A 16,505-nucleotide genomic window follows, 5' to 3' on the forward strand; every position below is an offset into this window, starting at 1 on the left:
GCCTGTAATTTCTTGTCTTTAATTTGACATACTTGTGCCTCAATATTCTAAATCATGCAGGAAAGACAGTATGAGTCAGTTGCACATTTTACATCACAGGATCCAAAGAGCAGTCATTGGGAAATAATTCCATGAAACAAAATGACACATAGCTACAGCTTGTTACAAAATGTAAATTTTGGCTGGATCACAGGAAATACGGGCGTGTATGTTGGCAGAGCCAAAAAGATCAAACAGAAATTTGCTGTGGAGTGATGCCAGGGTCTATTTCAGGTCAATGTTAATCCCAAATCAATCAAATGCAATAAGATTTGAATCAGTGAGACTGGAACATATAGAGCAGGGCTCTTCAATGTTTTTCAGGCCAAGGACCCCCAAACTGATGGAGAGATGTAGCAGGGACCTCCTACTACATATATTGTATAAAAGAGGCTTGAAGAGGTCGCAGTAGGTGTGTGCGCACATGTGTGTGTCGGGGGCGGAGCCGAATGTGTGCATTGCTGTCTTCTGCCTCCATTTATCCGTTTGCTACAATATGTCAGATTCATGTTAATGTGTATTTAAAGACATTTCAATTTGTGGGGAAAGAAATTTGTTGAATATTTTTTATTTTTTTATTTCGCAGTACCTCCGCAGACCCCCTAGGAGTCGCAGACCCCCTGTTCAAGACTTCTGATATAGAGCATATGTCTTTAACAGGGGGTCCGCGACCCCCAGGGGGTACTGCAGGGGGGGGGGGGGGGGGGGGGTCGCAAAATAGTTTGTAGATAAAGCAAAAAAAATGTATAACTTTCTTTTTTTTTGTACATTCACATTCTCCCCACCCCCCCTCGCACAGAACTCCGACAGCATCCCCCCTTCGTTTGAAGCAGGGGGTCCCTGCTCCATGTTACACCAGTTTGGGGGTGCTTGGCCTGAAAAACGTTGAAGACCCCTGATACAGAGGATACAGTCACAAAAAGCTAGATTTACAGGAAATGTTATCTTAAAGCCAGGGGGTTGTAATATTTCAAAAGAGGAAGACCTATAATCTCACATAATTTTACAATCAAGGAGCAGATCAATTCATTTGTAGCAGAAGAGGTGACATCCAAACCAAAGTGAGTTTGTTTTTCAAACAAGCCTTCAAAGGACTTACCTATGATGTCTATGTTGGCATACGCTGTATTTACAATACAATAGTTTGAATCAAACAGAGCCACTTTCAAATACTCCACTCACTTACTTCTCAGAATTGATTGAGATTTACAGAAAAAGGATGTCATGGCCAAATAATGTTTGTTTAGAGATGCTTCATACATGGACTTTGTTGGTAAGTCCCACAACATTTACACTGGTGGCTGTGCCAGCGTTTGTGGTTAGCCCATGAGCAATACTAGCTGTTTCCTCTATTTTTTAAACATTAATTTGAACCTTTCAAAGTACTCCTTATAGTTTTTCAGCCATGCCAGATTCAGCTCAGTTGTATATTTGACAGCAACAACATAATGGAAATAATCACCCCCACACACATTAGTTGTATCATCATCCTATGTCCTTTCCTGTGTTTTGGCTAATGCTTTTATCAAGGTCTTACCACAGCCAGTCAAGACATGCATGGTTAAGATGTTGATATACAATAATAAAAACACAACATAACTCAGAACAGACAGTATGATTTCACAGCATGTGTTTTACTGTCATATTTGCTTTGATTTCAGGGTAGACTTCAGCTCCAACTTCAGAGTCCATTTTTGCAATCTGGACTCTGGTTCCTTGGCATCTTTTAACAAAGCAGATACCACAATACAAATTATTCTTATTCTTATTAAAAAGTGTACAAATATATATAAAAGACAGTCATGTGTCATTATTGTGAAATTGCTGTTAATAGAGTAAGCAAATTATGAGTATACAATTATGCAGACTAGTTAGGGTTGTTCTTTCCTCTCACTGATTGGGCACACCCCTCAATCGTTCAGACCCTCTCGCTCTCTGATTGGGTAATATGCCCCCTTGAAGCACAAAACTAGCTTGCAATTGATCAAACAACACGCCGGTCCAACGGTGATGATACGCCTCTCGCATAGACCCATCCGTCGGCTGATGTGGAACCAGAGTGCTGAGGACCAATCAAAATGCTTCATTTTGACAGGCAAGTTTTCCGCGTGCACGACAGACTCGTCTGTACTAGTCTAATGCGCATTCACGGGTAGGAGATGTTCAAGACTTCTACGGGATGCGAGCCAGAAAGAGATCTTACAATATTTTGCATACTTACCCTAAAATCTCAATAACTGAAGCTAGTTTTGTCACACATGTGACCAAAAACAGGAAACACATGTCAACCATGTCACAGCAGACAACACAGCCTATAAAAGGTTTACTGCTGCACCAGTAACACTAACACACACACTAGCACATATTCCGAGATGATTTAGTTCAGGAGAAATGTATTTCATACAATTAATACATTTGATATAAAAGTTGTGCACCTAGAAACAGGGCCTATAAAACAGTCAATAATTGTAACCTTAAAAATGAGCAATTATAAAATGAACACATATAGCTTACAATAGGGATAAAGGTTATAGAGTGAAAAATACAATTGCCTCTGAAATATAAATCTGAATATCTATACATTAAATACCTCACATAAAGAACAAGTACCTCGGGCACTAGTCTGCTAATCTCCCTAACATTTAGTTTTTCTTTTTACCTACTGCCACAATTCATTCTTTCGTCTTTCAAATTTCATGCTCATATTTTGAATGAAACAGTGGAAATGTTAAGTCATAAAGTTCAACAAATTATGATAATATTTTAGTGGGATACAAGGTTTTCATATCAAAGATCTGGATACATACTATAATGTGAAAATATGATTTACAATTGTTAACAGTTCAAATTATGATAATGTGTGTGTTGTTAAAAGCTTTTCCATATCATTGTTCAAACTCATTTGATGACCTAAATTATTCCATTAATCTAGCATATAAGATTAAGATATGTGGCTGTAATGTTGATATTAGAATACAAAAATGGCTAATAGTAAAGTGTGTGCAACTATAATCATTAATATTATGCGTGTCCAGTATTTGAACCGATATGAACACTGTGCTTTCTTGAACCCAGCTCACTCTGTTACGTCATGACGCCGGGGCGTGGTCTGTCAGTTTTCCTGGACCGCCCCACGCTTGCCTTTGACAGTGAGCCTTGCTAGCTGCCGCGCACTGTAATTCCCAGCAATTCAAACTAGGCAGCTAGGCGGTGATCTAATTTAACACGAGCTCTCACCTCAGGGACAGTTTAGCTTCAACAAGGCGCTCGCGCTAACCTGTGTTTCTCAGCTGACAAGGGGACGTGACAAAGTAAAATATGTCTAAAGACACGGAGGGGAAGAGCGAGAAAATTATGGACATGGAGAGCAAGGTGCTGTGGTACCCGGACTCCAAGAGGAACACACAGATGGACACATTTAGGATACAGGTCAACGGGGACTACGGACTTAATCTGGGTGAGTAGAGAGGAGGGAGGACAGCAGACAACGACCCAGACAGACGGAGAGAGAGAGAGATAGACATTTCATTTGATTGAGTCTGCGAAGCTGGATATCTGAGCTAAATAAAAACACAGAAACAGTGTTCCCCTCCTGATATCTAATTACTTTACAGGTGCTTTATTACCTCTAAATTACCATTGTTTCAAGATAGCTTTAGTGTGCAACCATTTTGGAAACCATTTAAAGGTGGTAGTGAAGAGACCGTGCATAAACATATCTCTGCAGGTATAGAGAATAATAAGATCATTAATAATTATGACATGAGACTCACCCCTCCCCTTTTGACAATAATGGCTGTTTGCACACTGCAGCTCCACTTTGCTCTCATGTTTGGATTACTCGCAACTCCTCTATGAACACTGTCTGCCAGGCGAGAATAGACATCCGACTATTTTAATTGTATATACAAGATAACTGAGTTCTTAAGGATTGCTGAAAAACCTGCTTCGTCGGGTAGTGAATGGAAAGAGAGAGAGAGTTACGTAATTGGGGGGGGGGGGAGCTGAGTGTGAACAGCTGTGGCAGGTGTGTGTGAAAAATAAATAAAAATGTAGGCAGTTTCTCTTTTTTTAACTGGCGTATTGACTCTTAGTGTACAGCATGTATTGGGTTAGCTGTCAAAGCAAAGAGAGAAGAACTTTTCCTTTAAATCAATGGTTTCCAATCTGGTAGTCAGGATCCCCCAAGGGTTGCAAGACACACCTCAGCTGGTTCTGCTTTAGAGGTACTAATGTCTGCTTTTTTCCCTTGTATTTATCAAACTGTATGAACTTGACATTATATGTTGGAGCTGATGGTCACACCTGTAAACTGATATATTTCATATACATCTGTAGTAATCGCTAATTTTCTATCCTCTAGCCAACTACAATGACCTGTACCAGTGGTCGGTGGACAGCTACCCAGATTTCTGGGCAGAAGTGTGGCGCTTCTGTGGAGTAGTCTGCTCCAAACCATATGAAGAGGTGAGTCCAACCCTGGCTGCTACATTAGATCCTGAAGGAGATTGGTTTCTATGTCAGCCTCAAATTCAACAGCCCACTTTCACTATTATAAGAAGTACTCGTATCTGACAATAACAATAAGAAAAGATTGGTGGTTCTGAAGTGGATTGCTGTGCAGAGAAACTCTCCATAACAATTCAATGAATGACCAGCATTTCCAATAATTTCCATTTTTTTTTTATATTGGTCATTTTCAAGTTTGCCAGTCTGCTGCATTCTTATGTTTCTAAAGTAGAACATCAACCTCCTTCATTGTCATACACACACCTTTTATATAACACTGTAACATAATGTATATAGGAACATAAATGGGGTCATAATGTGCAATTATTAGGTCACATTCATGAAACACACAATTTATGTGTACGAACAAATTATGGGATTCATAAACGTTTTCTTACTTCCAAAGTGTTCGTATGTAATTAGGGCTGCAACTAAAGGTAATTTAGGCATGGCCGATTTTAATCTGCCAATGATTTTCTAGATTAATCTATAAATAGGTTTGGTCTATAAAATGTCAGAAAGTAGTGGGAAATGTTTATCTCAGTTTTTAAGTCCAAGGTGATGTGTTCAAATGTCTCGTTTGTTTTCTCCAAAAATGATATTCAGTTTAATATGATATAAAACGGAGAACATCTCCATGTTTGAGAGGCGGAAAACAGCGTTTCTGCATTTTTTGAAAAGTTCTTGGCCATTATTTTTCTTTCGATCAACTAATTGATTAGTCAACTCATTGTTGCAGCTCTATATGTAATACAAAGACTTAGCCCTTGAGTATATTGATACGCACAAGTTGGTATTATGTATTTTGGTTTCAGGCTTTATTAAAGGGGATTTCAGTCCTAGTTGACGGCAACACCCTATTTACTGGTGGTAACAAAACATGCTGTTTAACACCGCAGGTTACATAATACTAAGGGCAACAAAACAAACTATTGTCACTTAATAACGAAGTCAGACAATAATTGGTTTTCCATCATTCTGTGAGCAACCGTCCTCTGATTCTATGTCTTCAAACAGTGGGAGTCGTTCCCTCATTGAGAAGTTGAAGGTGTTCAGTCACCTGCAGCTCTTTGTCTAACAGCTCACTGTGGCTGCTCCTGACACTTCCTTTACTCCCGGACACATGTCAAACTGACATAATTCTTTATGCTGTGATCGTTTCCCACCCTGTCTGAAACTCAAAGCTTACTTGGAACCATTTGTTGACATTAAAGTTGCACCTAGTTTTCATCAAAGCTTCACTGATTATAAATGATCTTATCTTTATTTAATCTTATCTTTAAATTATTTGCTTTTACTGTGTAGCCTATTAATGTTGCTTAGTTCCAGGATTTGTCCTCTCAGATGGGTGTGTGAGGTAATAAATGTTAAGGCGGTTGTGTTGAGGTTAAGGCGCTGCAGCATGTTGTTAACACACCCCTTCTGTACACATGGATAATACATTCCTTGTCACATATTCTTTTTTTAGGCCTTCATCACCTTACCCACTTAACCCTTTCTTAGGCTGGCAGTCCCAGCAGGCATTTGATGGAAGATGAGGCGACAATTAACCGGTCAATCAAACATTTTTTAACAGTGATACACAATGGGCTAGGCTATGAAATCCCAGTGTTGCCATAACATGTTGTCATATTTCAATCAGCTGTTGCAGTGGCAGACGCTTCATAAGTGTGTAAAGAAATGAGATCTTTTATCTCACAGTCCCATTTGTGTGCTTGATTCTGTGCCAGCAAGAGCACCAAAGCTCTCAAATGCATTGTTTTGGTCAACTTCAATGGTGTGTGTGTGTGTGTGTGTGTGTGTGTGTGTGTGTGTGTGTGTGTGTGTGTGTGTGTGTGTGTGTGTGTGTGTGTGTGTGTGTGTGTGTGTGTGTGTGTGTGTGTGTGTGTGTACCAGGTGGTCGATGTATCCAAACGGATCTCGGATGTTCCAGAGTGGTTTAGAGGCGCTCGGCTCAACTACGCTGAGAACTTGCTCAAACATGCAGACCAGGACAAAGTAGCTCTCTACGCTGCAAGTAAGTGTTTCAAGCTAAAACTTTTTTAATATATGAGACACAGTGCTCGCATGTTGGCTTTATTGGTCTCCAGTAGGTATCAAACCCCGAACACTGGCAGTGTTTACTCCATGCATGGAGCAAAACAAGCAACACAGCACTCATTTTCAGTTTTGTTATTCTCCCTCATAAAACAAACATTTACACACTCGAATCATGCAGGGCAAGACATGCGTTTCTCCCTCCCGGTCTTCTATTTCATATTCACGATTTGTATATGCAAATGAAATAAGCCGAACTGAAGTCAGGAAGACATGAAGGAACAGAGTTAAGGTGGCATTTGAGCACAGAATTGATGCAGCGGTGAGCACAATGCTGTATTTGTCACTTTGTCTGTCAATATATTAACCGCTGCTCCCTCCTATATCTCTCAGGGCTGTCACATACTAATGGACAGGCTCTCCTTTATTGCTCTATCTGTGTGCACACGAGAGTACACATGCACATGCACACAACCTTGTGCAGAAGCTGTAATGTAATTAAGTAAGAAGGCCAATTTGTCCCAATGCTGTGGAGCCTCTGAATGTCAGGGAACTCTTACTTGGAGAGACAAGGAGGACTGTTCCTGTCTGTGGCTCCATCCTGGCACACTATCACTCTCTATTTATGTCTACATCTCTGTCTACCTGTTTTTGTATTTTTCTGTGCTTATTGGCATTTATATCAAGTGGAACACAAAGTCTAAAGCATCTAAACCAATCACAATGGATGGAAGTGTCCTCTCATCAAATCCTTTTTGGAAATCTATATATTTATCTCTGTTTCTGTGCGTGTGTCTCGCTTCCTCCTTGTGTCCACCAGCGGAGGCAAACGATGAGATTGCGAAGGTGACGTTCGGGGAGCTGAGGCGCGATGTGGCGTTGTTTGCCGCAGCCATGAGGAAGATGGGCATCCAGACTGGAGACAGGGTCGTAGGTGAGTCTCAAATAAATGTGCTCTCCGTCTCACTGGGGGAAAACGAGAGAGTATGGTTGATAACCAGTTGGTAGATAGATTAATAACCATCCTCCTGACTTGTTTCTTATTTACCCTTTGTCCTCCAATGTTTTTTTTATCCTCTCCTTCCTTCTTCCTGCCTTTTTTTATTCAAAACTTGTTGCAACACGCTCTTTTGCTCTCGCTCCGTCTGTGTGTTTGTGCTCGCTTGGTGAGCAGGGCTGGTTGTTTTTGCACAAGCTGCAGCTCTTTCTGAAAGTCTCATTCATTCATTTTTTTTTTCAATGTTCATATTTGTACAAGGAGAAATGCATGTTTTTTTTCTGCAACGCCCAACTGTGCATTCATCCTGATCTAAACAGTTCTACATGCAAACTAAACAGTATGTCACTGAGCAGCACTATTGCAAGCAGCTGGAGCATTAATGCACCTGAATGTGTGAACAGAACAAAGTCGAACGCTTTGTGAGAGCTTATCTCTTTCACCTTCCCGAGGTTGTTGCTACATCGCTGGCTGTGGAAATGCATATTGAGCTGTTAGGGTTGTCAAACAAAAGCATGAGTCAGACTTGAACTTGAACTGAACCGTTTGTCGACCAGATGAATATGTTTGGTGGCATTAAGAGGTTTCCTGATCTAATCACCAATACATAATAAAACTAGTATAGTTTCTAAAAGTATAGTGCATCTATTGTACTGCCAACAATCCCTTCTTCAATATTATCCTTCACCAGAACCACATTAGTATAATGTAACAATGATGTATCCCACACAGCTACTTAACTGATACTTTTTACTGACTTGTATCTTTAAAAAAAAAAAGGTGAAACTTTTTTTTATAAAGCAGTTTGTCACCAGAGAATCCCTTCGGATATAGGGGAGGTTAAAACGGCTCTGAGATGCAGCAAAAGTGTGTGTGGACGTCTAACTATCCATCACTGTCTCCAGCCATGATGCCGCGGTGTGTATTGAGCTGTTGGTGCCGTGTCAGTATCAGAGGCTTCAGTTACACAGAAGCTGTCAAATAGTGTCTCCGATTTATGGACCTTTCATTTCAGAACTGTTTCTGCTAAACAATAGTTTAGAGGGTACAGAAAATGCTTGTAGATAAAAAAAAAACAAAAACCACCACTACAAATTTAAGTCACCCTTCACAAAAGTGTAGTTGATAGAGAAGCCATTGACTTTACTGTGAAGCTCCCTGGGATGACTACAATGTGTGAGTTGAAGCCAACACCAGGACTGTACTCTGACTTAATTAGTAAAATAATCAAGGAATCTTAATTAGCGCTGAACTATTAATAGGAATTTCATCTAACTAGTCAAGTGCAATATCCAAATTGCATTTGTTGAAGCCAAAATATGTCAAAAATACCTTCCTGAATTAAGTATTGTGGCGCTGCAGGGATGTCCCGGCCTACACATTGGATTCTACAAACTTGAGAAAGAAATCTTTGCTTGCTTTGCTCTCCTCGCAAAAAAATAAATAATAATCACACCATCATTTTGTGTGTGTGACAAAGATGGATATTGCGGTAGGGAAATCCATTAGCTAAGTGACTCAAGCTCTGTGGGAATCTCATTAGAAAGACAGGAGGGATGGAGTGGGGGGGCAGGAAGGTAGACAGAGATACCAGCTCCTTCATGCCTCTCTCCATTACATTCCTCACACATAGATGTGTGTGTGTGTGTGTGTGTGTGTGTGTGTGTGTGTGTGTGCGAACTTGTGTGTGTTAGACACAGCAATGTCCTTGTCCCTAGGTTGTAACTAAAATGTCTTTTCAGTGTCTGTAATCCAGAAGATATATAAGCACTTAGCTGATGAAGCCCAAGCTTTATAGCAGGAAGTCAACCCAACACACACACACACACACACACACACACACACACACACACACACACACATTCTCTCTGCCATGCACCTTTTAGATTGAATTGCTCTTCTCCTCGACCCTATCATCTTCAACATCACCCTCCGCCCTGTTACTAAGCGTGTGTCTTGCCTTCACTGTGCATCCAGTACAAAGTCCGCATTCTTTTTGTAGATTAAAATAAAATAGAAATATTTATACAAACATAGAGAAGTTAAAGTAAAAATGTGCACATTGTACTGCAATATATAACAAAAATAAATATATTAAAATGATATATAATGTGTAATATTAATTAATTAAAAAATAATGTTATTGCTTGTAATGTACAGTGTATTTCAGTAGCAATGCCAAAGTGATGAGCATTGCACAGTTGAATAATTGCAAATAATTGCTTAAGTATAGTCCGTACTGCACAGATTAGTATAATAATTACAGGGTTATAACTGCTGATGGGTGAAATAACCTCAAGGGCCGGTCTATTGACTGAGGGAGGAGTTAAAAAGTTACATGGCCAGTTAAATGACTTCCTGTTGCGCTCTGTGATGCATTTCGGTGGAATGAGTGGGTGTGAGAATATAAACAAAGCTTATTGTAAGAAAACTCCATAGGGCCTTTTTTAAAAAGCCTTTGTCAACAACTTTATTCATATACTAATCATTTAAGTTGCTCGATAAACTCAAAGTTTACCGCAGAGTCTTCCTCGGGCACGTTCACAGAAATTGTCCGGGAAGGTTTCACGTCGCACAAGTTTTATTCTCAGCTGATTTCAAACCTGTTGTCGGATATCAGTTTTCAATTACTGTTTAACTCACAGGAATAAAACATCAATTTAAATTTTTTTCTGCATCTCTTTGTACTTTATGAGTCCTTGAAATGAACGTCTGTTTTTATAAATTGGTAGGATAAGAACACGATGGTCAAATGTTAGAACAATAGCTCTGTGATCTGAAAAGTGGTATAGCAGTGTGCATGATTAATCAGATGGGAACAGCAGTGTGTTGCTTTGACGTGTAAAGCAGTGTTGTTACAGCGCCGCAAGAGAGCGATTCATCAGAGTAGCCACAGAAGCAGTCGTCCAGGGTGTTGTAGTAAGTTTACGAGTCATGATGCTATTTTCCCTGGTCCAGGGCGAGAGCATAATAATTAACATGCGTGTTTGTAGAGGCGGAGTATCAGGACGGTGACGTCATCCAACCAGGATCGGCTTCCTGGTTACGGCAAGAATCAACATGGCAACCAATAAAACCCTGATTAATCATGATTCATAGGAAGTGACAGTTGTATTGTGGTTTTGTCACGTTAGATTAGATGCACGTTATCAACAGAGCAGCCCTGTGTTTATAGCAAGAAGGCTCCTGTGCTGCGCCTCGTCAATCCATTGCTTTTTCTTTTACTTACTGAATGCAACACTTTAGTTAAGTTGAATCTGATGACTGTAGGGACATAAAAGGATGAAAAGTGTCTTGTTTTGTCCACAAGTAGGAGTAAAGAAACAAGAAAAATGAGATTTTATGTCTTAAAAACTACTCAAACCGATTAATCGATTATCAAAATAAGTGGCATTTAATAATATAAAGCATTTATTTAATAGTGGATTAATCTCTCTTGCAGCTCTAATCTCAGATGTGTACGTGTGTAGTAAGTAAATCCAGTGAATGCTAGAGGCATGCTGCTACTGCAGTGAGAGGAAAAGTGTCTTCATTGGTGCTGGCTGAAATTAACAGTTAATTAGAAAAGATTAGATTTGATAGTGTTAAGAATTGTAATATTGTGCACCCTTATTGTGTTTTTCTTTATTTTCCCATGTCCAGTTTGTCTCTCTCTCTCTTCTCTCACTCACTCACTCACACTTCTTCTCTCTCTCTCTTTCTCTCCCCCCCCCCCCCCCCTTTGATTGTCTGTGCTCTCCAGTGACAGGATTTATAGTGTCCTTGAGCATCATTTCCTGTATTGACAGAGTATATAACAGCAAGACGGCAGTTATAGCCTCAGGCCCTACTTGTTAAGAAGAAAGCATGCCTGGAGACACTCGGGCGCCACCTCGCCCCGCGGGAGGCGGCAGAGCGAGGCGCGGCCAAAGCGACGCGCGCGCGCACGGGAGAGGCGGGGGCGCGAGCGAGAGCGGGCGCGAGCGAGCGCGCGGCGCGCCCGCGCGACAGCGCCCGCGCGCAGCGAGCTCGAGCGGCGCGGAGAGACAGGAGCGCGCGAGCCGCGAAGCGAGCGCTCGTCTCTCGGCGCCGACTCTCTCGAGGCCGCTCGAGAAGAGCTCGCCTCTCTCGAGTCTCTCTCTCTCTCTCTCGCCTCTCGCTCTCTCCCTTCTCTCTCTCGCTCTCGCTCTCGCTCTCGAGCCCGCCTCTCTCGCGAGCTTTCCTCCCGCTCCTCCCCCCTCATCTTCTCGCGCTCGCGCGCTGCGCGCATCCTTCTCGCGCGCGCGCGCCACCTCTCGCTCGCTCCTCGCGCCGCCTCCCTCGCTCTCCTCGAGCTCGCGCCCCTCCCCCCTCGCGCGCTCCTCGCGCCCCCGCCTCGCGCGCGCGAGAGCGCTCTCTCCCCCTCCGCGCGCGCTAGCTCGAGATCTCTCCCCCTCTCTCTCCACCCTCTCTCTCTCTCTCTCCCCTCTCTCCTCGCTCCCCCTCTCTCTCCTCTCGCGCGAAGAGAAAGGACCCTCTCCCTCTCTCCCCCGTCTCTCTCTCTCAAAGAGAGCTCTCTCTCGAAACAGCCTCTCTCTCGCGAACTCGAGAGGAGAGCGAGAAAATAAGAAGAGACGGAGAAAAAGAGGAGAGCGATGAGTAGCAGAGAAGGAGAGAGCGAAGAGAGGAAGAAAAAGGCCGAGAGAGACAGAGGAAGAGGAGACGAGAGAAAAAGCAGAACAAGACGAACCCCGAAGCGAGAAAAAGAGAGAGAGAAAAACATAGCGCAAACAGTCCTCGTCAACAAGAGGGAGAGAGAGAACACAGCTCTCGATCTAGCGGATCTCAACTTCTAATACGATAGTCTCTCTCCCCACCTCACCATCTCGCACGTAAAACTCCTATCTATCCTCGTCTCGTCGTCTCTCCTTCTTCTCTCTCTCTCCTCTCCTTCTCTATCTATCACCTCTCTCTCTCTCCACACTCTCTCTCTCCACCTCTCTCTCTCTCCTCTTCATTCATAACCTTGTGTACAGTTAAATGCAATAGGCCCTAATTGTTTCAAAATCCCACGGCACACCGGGATTTGTCTCACGGCACACCAGTGTACTGCGGCACACCATTTGGGAACCACTGACCTAGATTACTTCAAATCTAACAATAGAATAATTCCTGATATTTCTGATTTTCTGACTTTCCTTTGACTTTAATGTACTTTATTTATGTACATGCTGAATAAAATGTATTTTGTTATTGTCCCATATGATGTGTGGTCTGGGAAACTACATTGCGGAAATAATTTAAGGAAATGCAACCAATTCTGTGCCGCTGGGCGTTTTGATAATACAATACAGCATGATTCCTTTGAATTAAAGGAATCCTATGGATTGCTGTTTGAACCGAATCTTTTCCTACTCCCTCCCACTTTAGGCTACCTGCCCAATGGCATCCACGCAGTGGAGGGCATGTTAGCAGCAGCCAGCATTGGAGCCATTTGGAGCTCCACGTCTGTCGACTTTGGTGTCAACGTAAGGACCGTTTAATGCTGTTTGTAGCTTGTATTTCTTTATTTACTTATGTTTGAGTTTTTCTATGCCGTTGTATCATCAACACTTTATTTTCTTTCAAACTAGATTTTATAATGGAACGTTTCCCATACAATGCTATTTCTAAAGAATGTGCTTTAGAGTCTAAGTCAATGGTCTTTAATTAAACCTCATAGGGGATTCATGATCGTGCCAAAACAGACTCGCATATGCAAACAAACATACATAAAGAGGGAAAAGTAGAATCCTGCGAGTAATCCTACAGCAAGTCTTTCCTGAATGCTGTTTTTGTCATCTTGGTCTCTGCTTCTTATTTCTGGTGTGCTACTGCCCCGTCTGGCCGATCAGAGAACTACACTCACAATAAAAACATGTTTTCACCCTTAGTAAGAAGAATTAGACGATATTCTTCCTGTGTACACTTTGAGTTGCTAATACTGTACAGATGTACATTGTAGAGGCATTTTGTCTTGAGCTCATCTCCTCAGTATAAATCACAGTGTACTCTGCCATTGCTCCCTTCATTCTTTGCATACGCTGATATGCTTTGTAATAGTGTTATCTGTCCTGAAAGAGAAATGATGTTGAATGCGACATTAAATGTTTCCTTTCAGGGCATACATTCACCGCTCTTACTGCAGTAAATGGTGGATTTTATTTTACTGTTCCTTTCCTGTCTCCTGGCTTCTGTCCTTTCTTCGGTTTTAACCCTCTCTCTGTTGCTTGTTTTGTTTCAGGGAGTCCTTGATAGATTTTCTCAAATCCAGCCCAAGCTGATCTTCTCTGTTGCCGCTGTGGTTTACAACGGCAAAACACACGACCACATGGAAAAGCTGATCAGTGTAGTCAAAGGTTGGCACCAACATCATGTGTCTGAACATACATTTTAACATTTTTTGGTTTAAGTGTCAGCTTTGACTCAGAGACTTCACACTCTAACCTCTGGAAGCACTTCTAAAGCCCAGTGGAGCTACTTTATTCTAAGATACTGATCTAATGGCCCTTTCTGCATGTTAGCAGAAAGAAGTTTTTAAACGCTGTGAAGAGACCTTCATCATCTTTAATATCCACAAAAAGAACTTCTGTACATACTCCAGTCACTTTCCACCCATTAGTTGAAGAAGCCAAATGTATTTGTTATTCTCTGTAATGAATTTGATGGTAATCTCTCTGTAGGTCTCCCTGACCTGAAGAAAGTGGTGGTGATTCCCTACGCTCGCTCCAAACACGAGACTGACCTCTCCAAGATCCCCAACAGGTGTGTGTCTGTGGTTCCAACTACACTGTTGAAGCTGAGAAAGCTTTTTGTATGATCTAGAGCAGGTCAGAGATATACTCTCTTCCATAACGTATCAGTCTTTTCTTTCATTTCTTCTGTGACTCATTTTATTGATTGTCTTTATCTTCACAGTGTATTCATAGATGATTTCTTGGCATCTGGGCGTGGTGGTGAGGCCGAGCACTTTCCTCAGCTGGAGTTTGAGCAGCTTCCCTTCAGTCATCCCTTGTTCATCATGTACTCCTCCGGCACCACAGGATCTCCTAAATGTATGGTCCACTCTGCTGGGGTAAGAAAAACGTTTGCTTCCATCAGCCCAAAATCATAAATATATTATTAAATATCTCTTTCGGCCTCATGCAGGAAGCGATACATTGCATTACAGGTCGCTCTTATCCAGAGCGACTTACATTGAACTAAGTACAGGGACAGTCTCCCTGGAGCAGCTCAGGGTTAAGCACCTTGCTCAGGGGTACACTGGTGGCAGCCTGGTATTGAACTCCTGACCTTCTCGTGTTTTGTTTGGAAGCGATATACAAACCTGTTTCCTCTTATTTTTCGTACCGACTATTTGTTATTATTTTGTTCGTACTCATTGATTTCACCAATGTATTCTTCTTTTCGCTCTTCTCTGAGGTAAGAGACAATTTTACGAGAAAAATAGAATTTTAACATTTTTTGTCCAACACAAGGAAATGTACGTTTAAAATTTTAGGGACATAAAAAGAAGCATTAACATAATCAAATTAGAGTAATTATAATGATTTGATTATTAAGTTCTTGGGCTAAATAAATATTATTGGTCCATTGATCCCAGGTAAGACTATAAAAACCCTTGGAGGGTGATATTGTGGTTCAGCTTCTGCACGGCTTACACACTGCTCTTTAATGCTTTTTGATTACCCTGTAACGCCAGTACTGTTGCTCTGGAAAATCAACTGTTTAAAGTTTATTTAACGGTACCTCAATTTCACTCCACACGGTAGCACACCTGCCCTTTGTATATAGTGTTAAGGGGATGTTTACTTATGCTAATAATAAAGAATGTGCCTCACGCCCACAATTTAAGATCAAGTGGGATTCGTTATTCAGCACACGAAGAACATTTGGTGCATTAGCAGTTCACTTCTCTTATTTTTTTATTTTAAATATAAGAGACATTTAAGAGAATGTTGCTGCATGACGCCCGTTGTTTGTTGAGTGGGCACAAACACAATTTCTCACACACACTGCTGATCATATATAAAATATAATAATAAATAATGGGAGGAATGTTGCATCTTACTGACTGAACCATTTTTTGTTACTGCTCCACAAGGGTTAGATGGACCGCAGCTGTCTCACACACACTCACACACACTCACACACACTCACACACACACACACACACACACACACACACACACACACACACACACACACACACACACACACACACACACACACACACAAGCAGACGCTGGTCGCATCTGTTTGCAGAGCTCTCCTGGGTTGGCCCACATGTACAGTTTGCTATTCAGTGCACACCATTTATATTAATACACATGAACAATTTCAAAGAAGAGGATGTTCTCAATAAAGAGTTTTGAATAACAAATACGAGAAAAGAAAAAGGAGAGGAAAGCAGATTGTTTCGTGAAACCTTAATTCTAAAGCTGAGAAAATCTCCTCACAAGGTCCATTTATGTAGCTGTTCCGGAGCTTTCTATCATATCGCATGATCTTGATCCGCAGATTGAGTTTGCCCAGTTGTCATGGCATTATAGATGATCCAATGTTTATTTCTGAACAGTTAAGTTATTTTCCATTCATTTTGGGCTAAGAGTGAAGGTTTAAAGTTCTTGACCTTGGAAATGACGGTTGAGAAATGTACTATTTAGCATCTTGTGTGGAGCTTTTGATCCCTAAATTCTAAAGGCGATGTGAGCTCCCACTCTTTCAGTATTACAGCTGTCACATGACACACACACTTTACACATTAAGAGCAAAACCATTGTTTTATGATGTAATCCTTCAAATCATGAAACATGTTAATGAGGGTAGTAACAACAATATTGTGAGTCCTCCGTCATGCCTTTTTAGATTATATCATACTTCTATTTTACTTAGCGGTAACTGTGCTTGTGTGATTTTGGGTTTA

General features: G+C 41.4%; 1 protein-coding gene across 1 annotated transcript in view; it reads left to right on the forward strand.

The window, feature by feature from the left end:
* Positions 1-3,196: 3,196 nt before the first annotated feature.
* The window catches only part of aacs (acetoacetyl-CoA synthetase), a 37,054-nt gene continuing 23,745 nt past the window's right edge, over positions 3,197-16,505 (forward strand). Inside the window, exons 1-8 of the mRNA XM_029439080.1 lie at positions 3,197-3,496; positions 4,403-4,506; positions 6,445-6,565; positions 7,406-7,519; positions 12,971-13,068; positions 13,824-13,938; positions 14,263-14,344; positions 14,498-14,654. Coding sequence (XP_029294940.1) covers positions 3,358-3,496; positions 4,403-4,506; positions 6,445-6,565; positions 7,406-7,519; positions 12,971-13,068; positions 13,824-13,938; positions 14,263-14,344; positions 14,498-14,654 — 930 coding nt within the window. The 5' untranslated portion in view covers positions 3,197-3,357. The remainder of the gene's footprint in view (positions 3,497-4,402; positions 4,507-6,444; positions 6,566-7,405; positions 7,520-12,970; positions 13,069-13,823; positions 13,939-14,262; positions 14,345-14,497; positions 14,655-16,505) is intronic.

The sequence above is a fragment of the Cottoperca gobio genome, chromosome 9 (genome assembly GCF_900634415.1).
Source record: "Cottoperca gobio chromosome 9, fCotGob3.1, whole genome shotgun sequence".
Lineage (NCBI taxonomy): Eukaryota > Metazoa > Chordata > Actinopteri > Perciformes > Bovichtidae > Cottoperca > Cottoperca gobio.